Raw genomic sequence first — 19,574 nt, 5'->3', positions numbered from 1 at the left:
TTATTAAACATCTGAAAGTGGACATTGCTATTTCACACAGTAAAATCCACTTGCAAAGTGGATTTTAAAATTAAATTTCAACTGCATTATTCAGCACGTGTGGAAGCACCCTAAATGTTGCAAGATTTTATTTATTTACTAACTTGCATCCTACTGATCAGACTTCCTGTACCTACAACAGGAAGGTTATCATTCTGACAAACGCACGCACGCACAATTTTGAAAATATGTGCAAGTCACCTCCTTTTTCTACATGTAGGTTCTATGCGCAGAAGATGAATTCAACTGCCAGGAAAGGTCACTGGCATGGTGGCATTTAGCATGCAAAACACAGACCTGCCTGAGACCTTGAAGGGGAGGCAGTCCGAGGTACACAAAAAGGCGAGAATGGCATCAAAGCATAAGGCAGCTTTCTAGGCTGTGACTAAATGAGCCAAGGGCCCAGCTGTGTGGCCAGCCATGAGCATCACTGACCACCTGAGCTGAGCAATCAACCTCCTCCTCTCTCTCCCTTTTGCTTTCTCTTCCAGCTGTGATGTCCCAGGAGGTCTTTGTTCACAGGACAGTCAAAGCTGATTCTAGCTTAGCTGATCTAATGCCAGACTCCGGGCTGATTAAGGAAGACACTGGAAAATTTCCAATGGGAAAGGCCAGGTGCTTCTCCTGTGAAATTAAGATGCCCTGTCTACTGCAAAACCGAGAGTTTCTGAATGACATCTTGAGTTTTGTGTGTCAGAGGGATGCTGGAACTAGGGTTGCCAATTTCCAGGTGGGGCCTGGAGATCTCCTGCTATTACAACTGCTCTCCAGACTACAGAGATTATTTCCCCTGGAGAAAAGGGGCTGCTTCAGCGGGTGGGCTGTATGGCATCACACTACGACCGAAAGCCTTCTCCTCCCTGAAATCTGCCTTCCCTTGGCTCCATCCCCAGATCTCCAAGAATCTCCCAGAGTTCTCAACCCCACCCAGAACCTTTGGCTAGAATGGGACCGGCAATGCTTTATGGTTATCAAAGGTAGGATTTGTCTTACCTGATGACTGGGCCCGACCCGGATTTCGCCTTGTGTGCTGTTCAGCCTCCTGCAGAGTCAAAAGACACAGAACCGGCAGTGAGCAAAAGATAGTCACAGAAGAATGTGAGAAAGGTCTATAGACAATAAGCTCGAAGTGCTTGGCCTCCCCGCTCTATGCTGCTCAATAACTTAAATTAGGATGAGGGTAACCAACCTTGATTGGGTTACTGCATTATCCTGTGCAAGGCATGTATGGTTCCACTCTTGCACTGGGAATGCCCCCTCCTTCAAAAATTCTACCTTTGCATACAAGTTTTCTCCCAATCCAAAGCCACAGGTATGCTTTCACGCCTGCTAGATTAAACACCTTTCTGACTGTAGAGCTAATGGGGACGTTTTACAAAGATCCTGCATTCAGGGTTTTTTGGGGGGGACGGTGCACTGGAGTCACTGGATCACCTCTTCCTGTTCTGTTCCCAATGGCCAGTCCCCAGGTACCTCTGGATTAATCTTGCATAAACATCCTCTTCTGATGGAGCCCTGAGTGACTATTTATTTATTTCATTAGATTTGTACCCCGCCCTCCCCTTACGGGTTCAGGGTGGCTAACAACACTTTAACATCAACAATTCAGCTTAAAAACAAGACAATATAATTAAACAACAATATACCAATTCACAGAACTATAGGCTAGTCATCCAAGATTCTTGATCCTGATACAACCTGTTGCAAGATATCTGACAATAGTAACCTCTCTGAAATCCCGGAGAAATGTCTCTAAATTAACTGAAGAAGAAATGATGGTTTTATTATATGACACTAGGATTTTAGATTATAATCATCTAATGATTCTGACGATTTTAATGGAGGGTTTACCCTATTTATCACTCAGGGTCTATCCCATCTTAAGCTTTTATTAACTCTTACACAGGGTATTTATTATATCAAGAAATTTTAATTTTCTCTACAACTTTTATGATTCCATGGTTTTTATTTGATGATGCTTCAGATTTTATGATCTTACGGTTTTTATGATCTCTGGTGTTCACGGGACTCGTTCTAATTCTCCTATGTAACATGTAACTGATGTTATAGTTTTTATTTTTGTCCTGTTTAAGCTTAAGACCTTTGGTCAAACGAGCTAAATAAAAGCGAGTGAGTAGAGGACGTATATTCTGACGCCCTGAAATATGTTTAATTTCCCAAGTTTCTCAGAAGGCTGAGCGATAAATCTCTTACATAATTTGTTATCACCAGTGGAATGCCAAAGTCCTCACTCAAAACATGAAGACGTTATCAGGAAACGCAGCCATGGCTGTTACTTGTTGTTCAGCCAAAGGTATAAGATCTTTTAAAAGAAGCAATGTCAAGATGGAAGGGTTCTAATGCGCTGCGCAGCTACTGGCTTGGGGCTTTCACAGCTGTCTACAAGTGCTGCTTGAAGGAACCCACAAACCCCAATTAGAGTTTCATTTATTCATTTTGCAAGTGGAATGCAAACACAGTTGAAAGCACAAATAAACTGTGGTTTAGGAGCAGATCCGAATACACGCGCACCCGCCTTTTATACTCCAGCAATAGGCTCCCCTTGAGCTGTGTGCGAAGGGTGCCACCTACTGAAAGGCCGGTGTTGCTTCCAGCTGCAGCTGCAGGCCAGCTTGTGCCACGCCTACCCCTTTCCTCTACCTGGGGCTCCACATTAGGGGCCCCCGTGGGCACCCTCCAAGGTTTCTTCCTCATCTTTGGCGCCCACTTCCTCACCTTTGGCAACTGAGTCCAGGAGAGTCGGGGGCGTCTCTCTCAGCCAGGCACAGGAAGTGGGCGCGTGCGATTCTGCTCGTAGGGATTTTAAGCTAAATTTCTAGCCTGAGAACTGAACTGCTTTAAGGAGAGGGGGGGAATCCCTGCTTTGTGGCAGCCAAAAGCAAAGGTCTGAATGCCAGTTTGGCGTGAGAGCCAGTTTGGTATAGCGGTTAAGTGCGTGGACTCTTATTTGGGAGAACCAGGTTTGATTCCCCACTCCTCCACTTGCACCTGCTAGCATGGCCTTGGGTCAGCCATAGCTCTGGCAGAGCTTTCCTTGAAAGGGCAGCTGCTGTGAAAGTCCTCTCAGCCCCACCCACCTCACAGGGTATCTGTTGTGAGGGAGGAAGATAAAGGAGATTGTGAGCCACTCTGAGATTCAGAGTGGAGCATGGGATATAAATCCAATATCATCCTCCTCCTCTTCTTCTTCGGGAGAAGTAGGAGGAGCTCTCTGAGACAAGACAGTTTTCTCTAGATCAGGGGTCCTCAACCTACGGCCCGCGGGCCAGATGCGGCCCGCTGAGGACGTTTATGCGGCCCGCCGGGTTATGGCAAAATCAGACCGGAAGTGATGTTCAACCTAAACTTGCGTTAGCAACGCACACTTCCGGCACTGGGCTGAGGTGGCGGAGACAGAGTGTGAGGTGATACCAAGGTGAGGTGAGTTTCCAGGCCAGGGTGTGTGGTGTGGGGAAGGGAGAGAGATGCAGAAGACGGAGAACTAACGGCCCGCGGCCTTGTACAGTAACGGCAGTCCGGCCCTCCAACAGTCTGAGGGACAGTGAACTGGCCCCCTATTTAAAAAGGTTGAGGACCCCTGCTCTAGATGCTTCCAAATCAGTGGTGGGCTACAAAATTTGGGCTTGTTTTCTCAAACCTCCCAATGAGATGAAGTCCACACCTTAACCTGCTTGCTTGATTTCTGTGTCACCCTTCCACCAGGATCTTGGGATAGCACACACCCCATATTCATTTTATCCTCACCACAATCCTATGAGGTAGATCAGGCTGAGGGAGTAGGGAGCGACCCAAGGCAGGCCAGGGAGCTGCATGGCAGAGCAGGATCTGAACCTGGACCCCCTCCAGCTCCCACCTGACACACACCCTCTCCCTGGCATTACGCTGACTCTGCGCTCTGCTGAGGTTCCACCATTAGCCACTGGAAGAGTTTCCCGCTTCGACAGCCATCACTGATCGTGCCAAGGCGCCCTGTGGATTCAGGGTTGGCCTCCTGAATCAGCAGCTTTTGAACCACACAGAGGGACTCCTTGACCCTGTAAAGGGCACAGCTGCCATGTTATGCAGGAACAAGCCTCATATGCCAGGAGGGAGAGCAGAGCCAATGACTGGTCCTCTCTGACTGCAACTAAGGCCCCTTTCTCTGTTGACTGCGCACAGGAACAGGGGACTGGCTGAGGTTCCAGAGAAATCATACTGCCTAAAGGCAAGTGGTCTACAAATCAGGGGCTTCCTGGTTCAAGCATCTTCTCTACCAGAAGCCTGCAAGGTAGTCCCAAGGCAAGCCACTCTCTTGCAGCCTCCTTTCTGCAATATGGAGTTCATAAGAACATCAGAGAAGCCATGTTGGATAAGGCCAATGGCCCATCCAGTCCAACACCCTGTGTCACACAATGGCCAATATGTGTGTGTACACACACACACACACACACACACACACATATATATATATATATATGCATGAAAAACCTCAGCTTGAGACCCTGGAGAGCCGCTGCCAGTCTGAGTAGACAATACTGACTTTGATGGACTGAGGGTCTGATTCAGTATAAGGCAGCTTCATATGTTCATATATACTGTGGCTAATAGCCACTGATGGACCTCTGCTCCATATTTTTATCCAATCCCCTCTTAAAGCTGGCTATGCTGGCAGCTGCCACCACCTCCTGTGGCAGTGAATTCCACATGTTAATCACCCTTTGGGTGAAGAAGTACCTCCTTTTATCTGTTCTAACCCAACTGCTCAGCAATTTCATTTAATACCCACGAGTTCTTGTATTGTGAGAAAGGGAGAAAAGGATTACTTTCTCCATCCCATGCATAATCTTGTAAACCTCTATCATGTCACCCTGCAGTCGACTTTTCTCCAAGCTAAAGAGCCCCAAGCGTTTTAACCTTTCTTCATAAGAAAAGTGTTCCAAACCTTTAAAAGTGTTCCAAACCTAGTTGCCCTTTTCTGCACTTTTTCCAGTGCTATAATATTGTATTGACATATACAGTAAGAACTAGACTAGGGAAGGCAATGGCAAACCACCCCGTAAAAAGTCTGCCGTGAAAACGTCGTGATGTGACATCACCCAAGTCGCAAATGACTGGTGTTTGCACAGGAGACTACCTTTACCTTTAAGAACTAGAGCAAAGTAACACATGCAAAGCACTCAATCTTCAAAAGCGCTATACAAATACTAATTATTACATTCTGAGAGCAGTTCAGAAATATGAGGCAGTGGAAGAGCATCTGCTTGGCATGCAGAAGGCCCCAGGTTCAATCCCCGGCATCTCCAGTTAAAGGTCCAGGCAGCAGGTGACCAGAAAGACCTCAGCCTGAGACCTGGGAAAGCTCCTGCCAGTCTAAGTAGACAAGACTGACCTTGAGGGACTGGTGGTCTGATTCACAATAAGGCAGCTTCACATGTGCGTGGTTGCCCAGGAGAAACGCACGCCTCCTTTTCTAAACCTGGCTCACGAGTCTCCCACGCTTCAGAAGTCAAGTTGATGAGATCTGAACTAATTTTTCACTTAAGGTTTAACAGGGAAAGTTTTACACTCTTGCAGCAGGCCTGTGTGAGTCTTGCAATGTGCCCAGAGCCCTGCTGTCGGCACAGAATTGATTCCAAAAGAAGCAACATCTGCAACCGAACATGACAGAGCATTGTGTGCTCTCTCCATGGAGTTCACAGCGAGGCAAGGAAGATGAAACACACTTTTATTATGTAAAGGGAGGGGGGGGCAGGATGAATAGGAGCCATGTTCAGAGTTGCAAAAAGCAGGCCGTTCTGTGTAATCCTTTATTCAGCCTTGGCTCTTTTATTCTCCACCGTTTGGTTGACAGCAAGAAAAACAAGCTGTCCCTTTATTGCAACACCTTTTGGTACAATGGCTCCCTGCCCAGAAAGAGGTCTAGCAAAAGGAACTCGGGAGTGGTCTGTGAGAATGCTCTCCACAGAAAAGAGAGACTCACATGGTTGGGGATGCATTTTCACCCCAACTTGGCAGGTTCGCAGAACAGCACTGAACTCTCCCCGCCGCACCAGACTTTCTAAAAAGCACATTTATGCAAGCATCTAGAACAAGGGTGTGGAACAGTGGCTCTCCAGATGTTTTTTGCCTACAACTCCCATCAGCCCCAGCCAATGGCCATGCTTGCTGGGGCTGATGGGAGTTGTAGGCAAAAAAAAACATCTGGAGAGCCACTGTTCCCCACCCCTGATCTAGAATAAGACTGCCCCAGCACTGATGCGGTCTCATGGGTACCATGCGCTCTATGCGAGTGCTTCTGTGGCCCAGGTGGCCCAAAGTTGTGCATCTGAAAACAAATCACAACTTTCTGCCGCTGAAAACTGGTTCTGACTTTAAAACTCAAGCGGAAGTTTGAGTATTTGTATAATTTGGTAACAAGTCAAGGAAGGCCAATCCCAAGTACTACAGCAGGAAACTAGTTCCGCCTTCCAACCAATTCCACCCTGGAGGGGCCATCGATGTAAAAAATAACGTTTCTGTGCCTCCTTCCCTGGCCCCAGGGCGCTGGAGACTTCCAAAAGCTCTGGCCCGCTGCCAGCTCCGCTTTCCTCATTCCATAACAACTAATTCCTGAGGAGGAGTCACATGGGTCCGAACAACCAAGGGGAAAGAGGGGGTTTGGTTTGGTTTTTTTCCACAAAGGGCTTCTCAGAAGATTTAACTCCCCTATGTCTTAAGATGCTTGGGTCTGGGGCATCTCTTGTCAATAACCTCCTGTTCTAGGGAGGGGAGGGAATCGCTATTCAGCTGATCAAGTGGGGCCCGCCTCACAAAAGCATGGGCTGCAATACGTCTGTTAGCCTTCGCAGGTACGAAAAGACTTCAGCCCGCCTCTCTCCAGCCCAGGCCCAGCGTGGTGCAGCGGTTAAGAGCGGTGGACTCTAATCTGGAGGACTGGGTCTGCTGCCCTCTCCTCCTCCACACGCAGCCTCTGCTGGACAACTGTGGGTCATTCATGCTCGTCTCGGAACTCTCTCAGCCCCACCCACCTCACAAGGTGTCTGTTGTGGGGAGAGAAAAAGGAAGAAGATTGTAAGCCACTTTGAGGCTAAGGTAGAGAAAAGGAACCCCATGACACAGAGTGGTAAAGCTGCAGTTCTGCAGTCCAAGCTCTCTGCTCACAAATTGAGTTCGATCCTTGGCGGAAGCTGGGTTCAGGTAGCCGGCTCAAGGTTGACTCAGCCTTCCATCCTTCTGAGGTCAGTAAAAGGAGTACCCATCTTGCTTGGGGGTGGGGGGGGGAAGTGAAGATGACTGGGGAAGGCAATGGCAAACCACCCCGTAAAAAAGTCTGCCGTGAAAATGTTGTGATGTGACATATTGAGAGGGCAGTGGCGTTGCAGCTACAGAGGTTCCTAGATGACGCTTCCGTCCTTGACCCGTGCCAGTCTGGGTTCCGACCGGGCCATGGGACGGAGACAGTGCTGGTCGCCTTGGTGGATGACCTCCAGCGGCATCTGGATCGGGGCGGCTCTGCGGTACTGATGTTATTAGACCTGTCGGCGGCATTTGATACAGTCGACCATCAGTTACTAAAGCGCCGCCTTGCCGACATAGGGGTTAGGGGGCTGGCCTTACAGTGGCTTTCCTCCTTCCTCTCCGATCGGGGACAAAGGGTGGCCATTGGGGGCGAGCGATCCCAGAGGCACACACTTGATTGTGGGGTGCCTCAGGGAGCAGTTCTCTCCCCAATGCTGTTTAACATTTATATGCGCCCCCTTGCCCAGATTGTCCGGAGGTTTGGGCTGGGTTGCCATCAATATGCAGATGACACCCAGCTCTATCTACTAATGGACGGCCAGCCTGGCTCCGCCCCAGGGAACCTGGATCGGGCCTTGCAGGCTGTAGCGGCGTGGCTTAGATTGAGTGGGTTGAAGTTGAACCCAGCGAAGACAGAGGTCCTTTGCGTGGGTCGCGGCGCCCAGGGAGGGGAAATAGCTCTCCCAACCTTCGACGGCGCACCATTGGAACCAGTGCGCCAGGTAAAGAGTTTGGGTGTTTTACTGGAGCCTTCATTATCAATGGAGGCCCAGATAGCAGCCACTGCCAAGTCAGCATTCTTTTATCTGAAGCGGGCAAGGCAGTTGGCCCCCTTCCTGGAACGCCGCGACCTCGCAACAGTGATCCATGCAACGGTCACCTCAAGACTGGACTACTGTAATGCCCTCTACTTGGGGCTACCTCTGTGCCGGACTCGGAAGCTGCAGCTAGTGCAGAATGCGGCGGCCAGGCTGTTACTGGGGCTCCCGAAATGGGAGCACATACAGCCGGGGCTGCGCGGACTGCACTGGCTGCCAGTTATCTACCGAGTCCAGTACAAAGTGTTGGTTATTACCTTTAAAGCCCTATATGGCCGAGGACCTGCCTACCTAAGGGACCGTCTCTCCCCGTATGAACCCCAGAGGGCACTGAGGTCAGCAAGTAAAAACAAAATGACCATCCCTGGGCCGAGAGAGGCCAGGCTCCAAAGCACCAGGGTGCGAGCCTTTTCAGTTGCGGCACCTGCACTGTGGAACCAGCTCCCGGAGGAGGTGCGGGCCCTGCGGAACCTCGACCAGTTCCGCAGGGCCTGCAAGACTGCCCTTTTTAGACACGCCTATAATGATACGGACTGCTGAGTTGCAATGAACGAAGAACCGCCATCTTTAACACCATTTAAATTGGCAGAATCAGCGCCAGAACAGCTATTACTGCCAGATATATATATAATGTAATGTAAATTAAGTATTTTAATTGAATTAACGGGTTTTTATGTGTAATTTTAATTGTTAATCTAATGTTTTACTATTTATGTTAATATATTATTTACTGTTAGCCGCCCTGAGCCGCTTTGCGGGGAGGGCGGGGTAGAAATAAAATTTATTGTTATTATTATTATTATTATATCACCCCAGAGTTGGAAATGACCGGTGCTTGCACAGGGGACTACCTTTACCTTTTTTTTAAGGTAGAGAAAGGAAAGGAAAGGTCCCCTGTGCAAGCACCAGTCGTTTCCGACTCTGGAGTGACGTTGCTTTCACAATGTTTTCACGGAAGACTTTTTACAGGGTGGTTTACCATTGCCTTCCCCAGTCTTCTACACTTTCCCCCCAGCAAGTTGGGTACTCATTTTACTGACCTCGGAAGGATGGAAGGCTGAGTCAACCTGGAGCCGGCTACCTGAAAACCCAGCTTCCGCCAGGGATCGAACTCAGGTCGTGAGCAGAGAGCTTAGGACTGCAATACTGCAGCTTTAACACTCTGCGCCACGGGGCTCTCCAAGGTAGAGAAAAGCAGGGTATAAAAAACCCAACTCTTCTTCCAGATCGCTGTTCTTGGAATCCTGTGCTTCATGGCCCAGATTTTTAAAAAGGACTATGAATTCAGGTTGAGAAGAGGGGAGCTCAGTGAGGTCCTGGCCCACTTCCGATGGATCGCTTCCTGCCAACTGATTACTGGGGTTGCTGCTGCAGATGCTGCTCTGATCCAGCAAGGCACTTTTCTGAGGTTCCTAAGCAACGGTGCATTCCCAGGATCACTTAACGCAGATTAGTAAATGCTCAGGGATCCAGCCCAGGCAGCTGCTCTTCGCCAACATGAAACACGTGGGCGAATCGCAAGGCTCCTACTGACAATAAGTAGACTGAAGCCATTAACCCTGCGAGTCAGTGAAGCACAGAGGAAAGAGCGATACTGTTCTCCCAGGGGTGCCACACCCATTAAGTAGTCTAATGTAGCCAAGTTGGGTTACAAATACTTCCTAAGTCAGACCTGGGATTTACCTGGAACATGAGAGGGGCACCAATTCAGACAGAGCATCATTCGCCCTGAGTCTTTTGTAGAATGGACGGAATATAAATCTAAAGTAATAAATTACGCTTCAAGGCACTGCCTGTCTAAACTGGACTGGTTTTACATGATATTGCCCAATGCAAACTATGCAGGTATTTCACCATGGATGGAGACCCTCTCAGAGCAGAGAGAATCGTGGCCAATCGCAGATCTCCATTACTGCTGAGAGTTCAGGCTGTGTGTCACTAGAGTGTCTCCCCCCCCACCCCACCCATTACTGTGGCTTTAAAGTCCACCTAGCCTCACCAACTGACATGAAACTGATGGGCAGTAAGTTCATGGCATAGAAAACGCAATACTACTTTACACAGATTGAGTCCAGTGGCACCTTTAAGACCAACGAAGTTTTATTCAAGGAATAAGCTTTCGTGCGCGCACAAACATCCTCAGTCATACATATAGAGGGTGGGCAGTAAATAAGCACACAGAATAATAAAGGTGTTTTAAACAGATTAAAAGACTAATAAGTATAGTCGGCTTTTTTTTGTAGCAGGAACTCCCTTGCATATTAGGCCACACACCCCCGATGTAGCCAATCCCCCAAGAGCTTACAGGGTTCTTAGCACACGGCTTACTGCAAGCTCCAGGAGGACAGGCTACAGCAGGGGTGTGTGGCCTAATATGCAAAGGAGTTCATGCTACAAAAAAAGCCCTGAGTATAGCATACAGGACCATCATCTATTTGGGTTCAACTACACAAGAAACATAGCATAGGTAATAAATATGTCTGAATTGGAGATGGATATATTCTTAATTGTGGAATGGTGAGAGTCTTGTATCTTATCTAGTCATGGTGACTGAGGGGAACCTCAATATTCAGAGGCACTAATCCCCTGGATCCCAGCGCCAGGAGGCAACATTGGGGAAGACCTCGGCCTCTATGCCCTATTGTTAACTGACAAGAGGACCTGGCTGGCCATTGTGTGAGACAGGATGCTGCGCTAGATAGACCATTGGTCTGATCCAGCAAGGCTCTTCTCTTCTCACGTTCTTATGAAGTCCTCAGCTTCTCTGCCCTGTTGTTGGTCCTCCAGAAGAACTGCTTGGCCACTGTGTGAGACAGGATGCTGAGCTAGATAGACCACTGGTCTGATCCAGCAAGGCTCTTCTCTTCTCATGTTCTTCTTATGAAGCCCTCAGCCTCTCTGCCCTGTTGCTGGTCCTCCAGAAGAACTGCTTGGCCACTGTGTGAGACCGGATGCTGCGCTAGATAGACCACTGGTCTGATCCAGCAGGTCTCTTCTGATGTTCTTATGAAAGCCTCAGTCTCTCTGCCCTGCTGTTGGCCCTCCAGAGGAACTGGTTGACCCCTACATGAGCCAGGATGCTGGACTAGATGGACCACTGGTCTGATCCAGCAGGGCTCTTCTGATTAAATGGGCCTGTAAGGAAAATAAAGACAAGTCCAATATTGACTTCCTTTCCCCCCCTCATTTTTATGAGTTTAAGAAAAGGGAATCGCTGCAAGATGCTGCACTGGATACAGGGACTATGGAGTGCTCTCGCCTTGCTAGGTGGGAAACAGAGTTCCCAACTCCAGCCTTGGAAGTTTCTGGGGATTTGGGGAAGGATTTTACCTAGAATCTATGGTATACCATGTAGTGTGCCCTTTGAAGCTATTTCCTCTAGAGGAAGGGATCTTTGTAGTTTGGAGATTTAGCTGGAATTTCAGGAGAACTCTAGGCCTCACCAAAAAGGCTGGCACCCCTACTGGAATACAGCCCCCTCCCCCAAGCTCAGATTGGGTATTTCTGAACAATTTCCTCCTATTTTCCCCACTGTGGTAAAAACTTGCAAATGGAAGGAAAATTCTCACTGCTGTAGCTCAAACTGTGCTACCGGGTTGTTGTTGTTTTGTTTGTTTGGAAGCCAAATTATAACAGCAAAGAGCAATTACAGCCCTAATGGGAGGGAAACGCATCGGCTGTTTATTCCATGGGAAAAGCGGGGGGTGGCGGGGTGGGGATACATGAGGTTTGATGGGGTGGATGAAAGGAGGGGGGAGGGAGATGAAGAGAGCAAGAAGCTAAGGCTGTATATGAAATCTGGCACCAAAGGAAACCGATGTAACAAATTGGTAACCATAGTAACAACTTAATATTTCAGTCCTCTTCAGCTGCAGTGGATTAAATATAATGACAAGATGTTCCCCCTTTGAAAAAGTAACCTGCTGCCATGGCAACACTGTAGTCTAGCAAATAAACAGAGACTGGACAGAAAGGAAACTGGAAGCTGGAGACAGAATATCAAAAAGGAAGGCGCTCCCCCACGACCAAGGTAGGGGGACCGCGCTAATCCTCCGGGGCTGGGGCGGAGGAGAGGCTCGATGCGAAACAGAACCATGCGCTTCCCCCTGCTAAGGCCCATCTATTCCAGTTACTTTCCCCTGACTGGAGTCTCAAAAACGAAGCATCGGAAGTCTTCCCTTGCCGTCCCCACCCAGGTACTCTGGCCCTGATCTCATCAGATCCTGAAAGCAAAGCAGGGTCGGCCCTGGCTAGTATTTGGGTGGGAGACCTCCAGGGAATACCAAGGTCATGACGCAGAGGCAGGCAACGGTTAATCACCTCTGAAATGTCTCTTGCCTTGAAAACCGGACAGGGTTGCAATGAAACAGCTACGACTTAACAGCACTTCCCAATACTGTGAATGTGCGTCTTCCTGGGGTGGCCCAGGCTAGCCTGACCTCTTCAGATCCCAGGAGCTAAGGAGGGTTGGCCCCGGTTCGTACTTGGAGGGGAGACCACCGAGGAAGCCCAGGGCAGCTATGCAGAGGCAAGCCATGGCAAACCACCTCTGAACTTTTCTTGCCCTGAATACCCCACAGGGTCACCGTAAGGGGGCTGCAACTTGACAGCAAAACAAAAACAACCCTGAGGTACGCTGCCTTTGACCGTGGAGGCTCCCCAAGCAGGAAACAGATGATAACTGTTGAGTGGAGGGGAAAAGAGGTGCAGCAAAACAGGCTTTGAATGCACTTGCATTTCGACCCAGCACTGGAAGTGCAGGAACTCAACTGTCTTCACTACAATCAACAACCAAAGATGCAAGAAATCCACAAGGGATATCCTCAGCCACGCAGTATCTGCCCAAACCAGGAAGGTTTGTTCAGATTTCTATTTAAAAAACCATTCTCAAGCCCGGGCTCTGGAGATCCTCCAGAGGAGTTCTGTGAAGACGCTGCCACCCTTGGTTCGCTCAGCCAGACCTTTAGGAGACACACACACACACACACACACAAACCCCAAGGCTCCAATTCCTACTCAGCCACAAGGCTCTCTGATCGCCTGGGACGGATCACCAACTCTCAAAAGTCTACCTAACGAGGGTGTTAGTTTGAATAAAACAAGAACTGTACAGCTTTTGAGCAACTGCGTAACAAGCAAAGTGGCAACACAGTATATCACAGACAAAAGCAATCACCAATACAAACAATAAAGGATTTATAAATCCAAATTCAAAAGTCTCGTTTTTTTCCAAAGATACCTAATATACAGTACAAAAACTTCTTAATGGATTCCACAACACAAATTTCTGTCCAGTTCTTTCATAAACGTTCCAAATGTTATTGCAGAGAAATTTCTTATAGAAGCTTTCATTTAGAACATATAATCATCGTCCTCCTCATTGTTGTGGCAAGTCCAATTCCCCTAAGGGAAAGGCTCCAATCTTTTCCTTTACGCGCCTGTCCTCGACTTTAGGAATCTCGTTTCGCAGAGATGCTTTATCACAAAGCCATTCTGCAATATCAATCAATTGCAAGGAGTCTTAGCTTGACGTCAATTGATTGATATTTCAGAATGGCTTGATGATAAAGCACCTCTGTGAAATGTGATCCCTAAAGTCAAGAGGCACGTAAAGAAGAAGATTGGCGCCTTTGAAGCCTTTCCCTTAGGGGAATTGGACTTGCCACAACAATGAGGACTATGATTATATGTTCTAAATGAAAGCTTCTATAAGAAATTTTTCTGCAATAACATTTGGAATATTTATGAAAGAATTGGACAGAAATTTGTGTTGTGGAATCCATCACCTTTAAGAAGTTTTTGTACTGTATATTACGTATCTTTGGAAAAAACAAGAGACTTTTGAATTTGGATTTATAAATCCTTTATTTTTTTTGTATACACAGCGCTGATTGCTTTTGAGCAACTGCAGCAAATAATAAAGCATCATCATACAGAGGTGGAAGGTCCCAGCTTCAATTCCCAGCTTCTACAGTTAAAGGATCTTGCCACAGGTGACGAGAAAGACCTCTGCCCAAGACCCTGGAAAGCTGCTGCTAGTCTGAGTGGACAACACTGACTGTGATGGACTCAAGCCTTGTGGGTCTCAGTGGGCCCCCAGCATACAGAGGGCAGACTCTGCAAGCAGCAGGTCTTGGGAACAAACTGCCAGTTAAAAGGACTTTGGGGGGTAGCAACTCTAGGGAAAGATTTCTTTTCGTCTGAGACCCTAAAGAAACAGCAACCATTCGAAGTAGACCTTGGAGAGCTGCCAGTCTGAGTAGGCAAGATACCGACTTTCATGGACCAAGGCTCTGATTCAGTACATGACAGCTTCATGCATTTGTGAGGCTGCTAGGTACAGTCTTTTAAGCACAAAGGTGGTGCATTAGTCTTCTAAAGGGGACTCGATTCCTACAGGGTAGGAAATCCTGTATTATGACAGGAAGGAAATAAAAATAAATATTCACATTTTCTGAGAGAGAGAGACAAACCGACAGACAGAGACCTAAAGCCATCCCAGGACTCAATGGCTTGTCATGTATTTCAGCCTAGACCCCCCTAAGCTCAACTCCAACCTCCCAGCTGTTGGATTCAAGAAGGCATGTTTTAAGGACAAGAGAGCCCATCTCCTGCCCCAGCCATCTGCACCTGCACAAGGGACAAGAGGAAGAGGAGAACATAACAAACCTTTGTGCAGCCATCTTGTAGGAGGGTGCAGTCCCTTGCCTCTCCCATTACAAGAATTTCATTCAGAAAGAGCTGGGAAAGGACTCTCCGATGAATACCCACCGGGAGGTATTGCTGGTCAAAATGGAAACCAGATGGACCAACAGGACTACATTATCAGGCCTCCTCCCTATACCTGGACCAAGTGACTCCCTGACTGTGAGATGCTGGAGATGGGAGAGAGCCTCTCATGACTGATCCTGTCCTGCTTGTGAGTTGCCCTTTGGAAACAGAGCACTGAACTAGACAGACCGCTGGCCCAATTCAGCATAGGCTGTTTTTATGGATCGCTGTAGAACTTGCCACCCACTGATGATGGGCAGAGAGCACCAATAGGAGCAGGGGAGGGGGGGGGGAGATTTCCAACTATAAAGGAAAGGAGAAGAGTGCAGAAAGCCTGATGGAAGACCGGCCAAATCTGGAAATCTCTGAACTTAGCCATGAAGGGTGAACAAGGTTTTCTAAGCCACCATTTCCCCTCTTGCTTTCTCTCAGCGCTAAAAGACTAACCTTTTGTCTTGAAATGACTTTTTAAGACACAAACGGTGTTGCAAGTTTTATGCATCTCTCCCATTTTACAGATAGGGGGACTGAGATGGCAACCTACCTAAATAGAAGACAGCAAGTTCATACCTGAGCACTGATTTTCCTAGATGCAAGACAGGATGAAACAAACACATTTTCCCCAAACCAACTCTCTTCCCTCTCAGTTTCACTCCCAGTTCTTAAGTGCTCTAATCAGCGATCATTTGGTAGAAAAATAGGTGGTGGAGCTCATCCAGGGATTGTCATGCAGCTGCACATACTATTCAATGGACAAGGAGGCGAACTCTCAGGAGGAGGAGGAGGAACTCTCGGAAAGGTTCAGGAGCTGTGCTCCTGTGAGCTCCCACTGAATCTGAGGCCTGGTTCTAATACTTAAAACTACCTGAATGTTTAGCTAATCAAGGTCTGATTTTTCAGTCTCCCCTCCCCACACTTTTCACTGAATCTGGACAAATTTTGTAGTCACGGCTCCTTTCAAAAGAAGAGAAAAGGCTCAAGGCAGGAGGAACACCTATTTTTAGCTCCTCTCAGCCAAGATGTGACATTTGGAGGGACATCACCTATAATCCCGAGTTAGGTTGAGATTCCAGGGAGGTCTCCAACTGCATTTCATAAGCAGCTCTCATTTAACAAGCACAAGGTGGGGGGGGGGGGGACGGAATCTATTTAACCTCCCATTTTACGGCAATCACACGTTTGGCTTTAAGTCTGACGTTAACATACCCCACAAACACCACTGTATTTTCTGGGCAACTTCAGGAGGTAGTGCCCTCTAGGTGAAATGATCTTTTAAAAGGACTGGTGCAGACTCAAGAAGGTCAGATTTATTGATTCCTGTTAACCACAACAACTAAATTAAACCTCCATGGTCAAATGCAATGTATCTCAGAATACCGTGCCAGGGACAATCAACGGCAGAAGACCCTTGAGCTTTGTTTGTGAGATTCCAGTGAGGGGAAAGCACTGGTATAGATAGGTTTTGGTCTGGTCCAGTAAGGCAAATCCCACATCATTATGAACATTCAGCACTAAACCAGAAAACATTTTCATATTTCCGCTCTCTGAAGTACGAACTGCAAGCAAACTAAGCGCTATTTGCTGGTTCCGTACAAATCCAATTTTTAAAGGAAAGCTTCAGGTCCTCATGACATGGGACAAGGATACGGCTGGGTACTGCACTTGACTGGATCTTGAGGCCACGTTTGCCCCGAACCTACGTTCTCAGTTTTGGATGGCAGTCAGGATTCATTCTAAAAACACGACATGGTGTGGAAATCAGGTTCCACGAGAGACGAGCTGTTTAAATTGTGCCAAATGTCTGATAAGAAACATCCAGAACCGCTTTAATGAAGCGGGCTTTAAACCTATCTAATGTACTGTCACAAAAGTTCTACTGCAAGGTAGTATATAGCTATATACTGGGGAAGGGGCACAGAGAACAACGGATATCAAGTTTGGCAGCTGACAAGGACGTTGTACAGACTTCTTTTTAAAATTACTGACTGTGAAACAACATCTTGTGTATCGTTCTCCAAAATTACCCGGCAAGCATAAATCTACAGTATGTCACAGAAGTGAATACACCCCCCTCACATTTTGTAAATATTTAAGTATGTCTTTTCATGTGACAACACTGAAGAAATGACACTTGGCTACAATGTAAAGTAGTGAGTCTACAGCTTGTATAACAGTGTAAATGTGCTGTCCCCTCAAAATTATGCAACACACAGCCATTAATGTCTAAACTGCTGGCAACAGAAGTGAGCACACCCCTAAGTGATAATGTCCAAATGGGGCCCAAAGTGTCAATATTTTATTTATTTATTTAGAATTTATATCCCGCCCTTCCCACGAATGGCTCAGGGCGGCTTCCAATAATGAATCCAACATAAAAATTAAACAATATTTAGGCATGTAAAGGGTTAAACATTTAAAACAGATAAAACAGATAAAACCTTAAAATTAATAAATAATCCATATGTATATAAAAGAGATCTGGCAAGTACGTTAGGTTCTCAAGCTAGGTATAGGCTAGCCGGAAGAGGGTCGTCTTACAGGCCCTGCGGAACTGGACAAGGTCCCGCAGGGCCCTCACCTCTTCCGGCAGCTGATTCCACCATGTAGGGGCCATAACAGAGAAAGCCCTTTCTCTGGTGGATTTCAAGCGGGCTTCTTTTGGCCCAGGGACAGTAAGGAGATTTTGTGTTCCCGACCTCAGTACTCTCTGGGGAACATGCGGGGAAAGACGGTCCTTCAGGTAGACAGGTCCCAAGCCATATAGGGCTTTAAAGGTGATAACCAGCACCTTGTACCGGACTCAGTATATCACTGGAAGCCAGTGCAGGGTCCGAAGGCCCAGCTGAATGTGTCCCCACTTTGGGAGACCCAGTAACAGCCGGGTCGCGGCATTCTGCACCAGCTGTAATTTCCGAGTTCGGGACAGGGGCAGCCCCATGTAGAGGGCATTACAGTAGTCCAACCTCGAGGTGACCGTAGCATGGATCACTGTTGCTAGGTCGTTGCGCTCCAGGAAGGGGGCCAACTGCCTTGCCCACCTAAGGTGAAAAAACGCGGGACTTGGCAGCGGCTGCTATCTGAGCCTCCATCGTTAGGGAAGGCTCCAATTTTGTGTGGCCACCATTATTTTCCAGCACTGCCTTAACCCTCTTGGGCATAGAGTTCACCAGAGCTTCACAGGTTGCCACTAGAGTCCTCTTCCACTCCTCCATAACGACAACACGTAGCTGGTGGATGTTAGCGACCTTGCGCACCTCCACCTTTTGTTTCAGGATGCCCCACAGATGCTCAATAGGGTTTAGGTCTGGAGACATGCTTGGCCAGTCCATCACCTTTACCCTCAGCTTCTTCAGCAAGGCAGTGGTTGTTTTGGAGGTGTGTTTGGGGTCATTATCATGTTGGAATACTGCCCTGCAGCCCAGTCTCCGAAGGGAGGGGATCATGCTCTGCTTCAGTATGTCACAGTACATGTTGGCATTCATGGTTCCCTCAATGAACTGTAGCTCCCCAGTGCCGGCAGCACTCATGCAGCCCCAAGACCATGACATTGCTACAGAGGTTGAAGGGGTGGGGGATCAGGCTGTCAGTGCTCAGACCATACGCTGCACGCTGCATCAAATTGGTCTGCAGGGCTATCGTCCCAGAAGAAAGCCTCTTCTAAAGATGATGCAAAAGAAAGCCTGCAAACGGTTTGCTGCAGACAAGCAGACTAAGGACATGGATTTCTGGAACCAGGTCCTGTAGTCCGATGAGACCAAGATAAACTTATTTGGTTTAGATGGTGTCAAGCGTGTATGGCGGCAACCAGGTGAGGAGTACAAAGCCAAGTGTGTCTTGCCTACAGTCAAGCATGGTGATGGGAATGTCATGGTCTGGGGCTGCATGAGTGCTGCCAGCACTGGGGAGCTACAGTTCATTGAGGGAACCATGAATGCCAACATGTACTGTGAAATACTGAAGCAGAGCATGATCCCCTCCCTTTGGAGACTGGGCCGCAGGGCAGTGTTCCAACATGATAACAACCCCAAACACACCTCCAAAACAACCACTGCCTTGCTAAAGAAGCTGAGGGTAAAGGTGATAGACTGGCCAAGCATGTCTCCAGACCTAAACCCTATTGAGCATCTGTGGGGCATCCTGAAACAAAAGGTGGAGGTGCGCAAGGTCGCTAACATCCACCAGCTACGTGTTGTCGTTATGGAGGAGTGGAAGAGGACTCTAGTGGCAACCTGTGAAGCTCTGGTGAACTCTATGCCCAAGAAAAATAATGGTGGCCACACGAAATATTGACACTTCGGGCCCCATTGGGACATTATCACTTAGGGGTGTGCTCACTTTTGTTGCCAGCAGTTTAGACATTAATGGCTGTGTGTTGCGTAATTTTGAGGGGACAGCACATTTACACTGTTATACAAGCTGTAGACTCACTACTTTACCTTGTAGCCAAGTGTCATTTCTTCAGTATTGTCGCATGAAAATATATATTTAAATATTTACAAAATGTGAGGGGGGTGTACTCACTTCTGTGACATACTGTATGAGTAAAGCAGATTCCATCACCTTTTCAACTGGATTTTTGGGACCACCTGCCACATGCAGCAGGGAAAAAAGGACTTACAAACTTACTGGAATACAGTAACAGGGCAA

The 19,574-nt window shown here is 47.8% G+C and overlaps 1 protein-coding gene across 1 annotated transcript in view; it reads right to left on the bottom strand.

Annotated features, from left to right (window-relative positions):
• Positions 1–19,574, bottom strand: part of RERE (arginine-glutamic acid dipeptide repeats) — a 323,357-nt gene that overhangs the window by 182,027 nt on the left and 121,756 nt on the right. The window contains 1 exon segment of the mRNA XM_060259535.1: positions 1,033–1,081. Coding sequence (XP_060115518.1) covers positions 1,033–1,081 — 49 coding nt within the window.

Source organism: Heteronotia binoei, chromosome 18 (assembly GCF_032191835.1).
Source record: "Heteronotia binoei isolate CCM8104 ecotype False Entrance Well chromosome 18, APGP_CSIRO_Hbin_v1, whole genome shotgun sequence".
NCBI classification, from domain to species: domain Eukaryota; kingdom Metazoa; phylum Chordata; class Lepidosauria; order Squamata; family Gekkonidae; genus Heteronotia; species Heteronotia binoei.
Note: the sequence above shows the minus strand (reverse complement) of the source record. Positions and strands in the feature narration are given on the sequence as shown.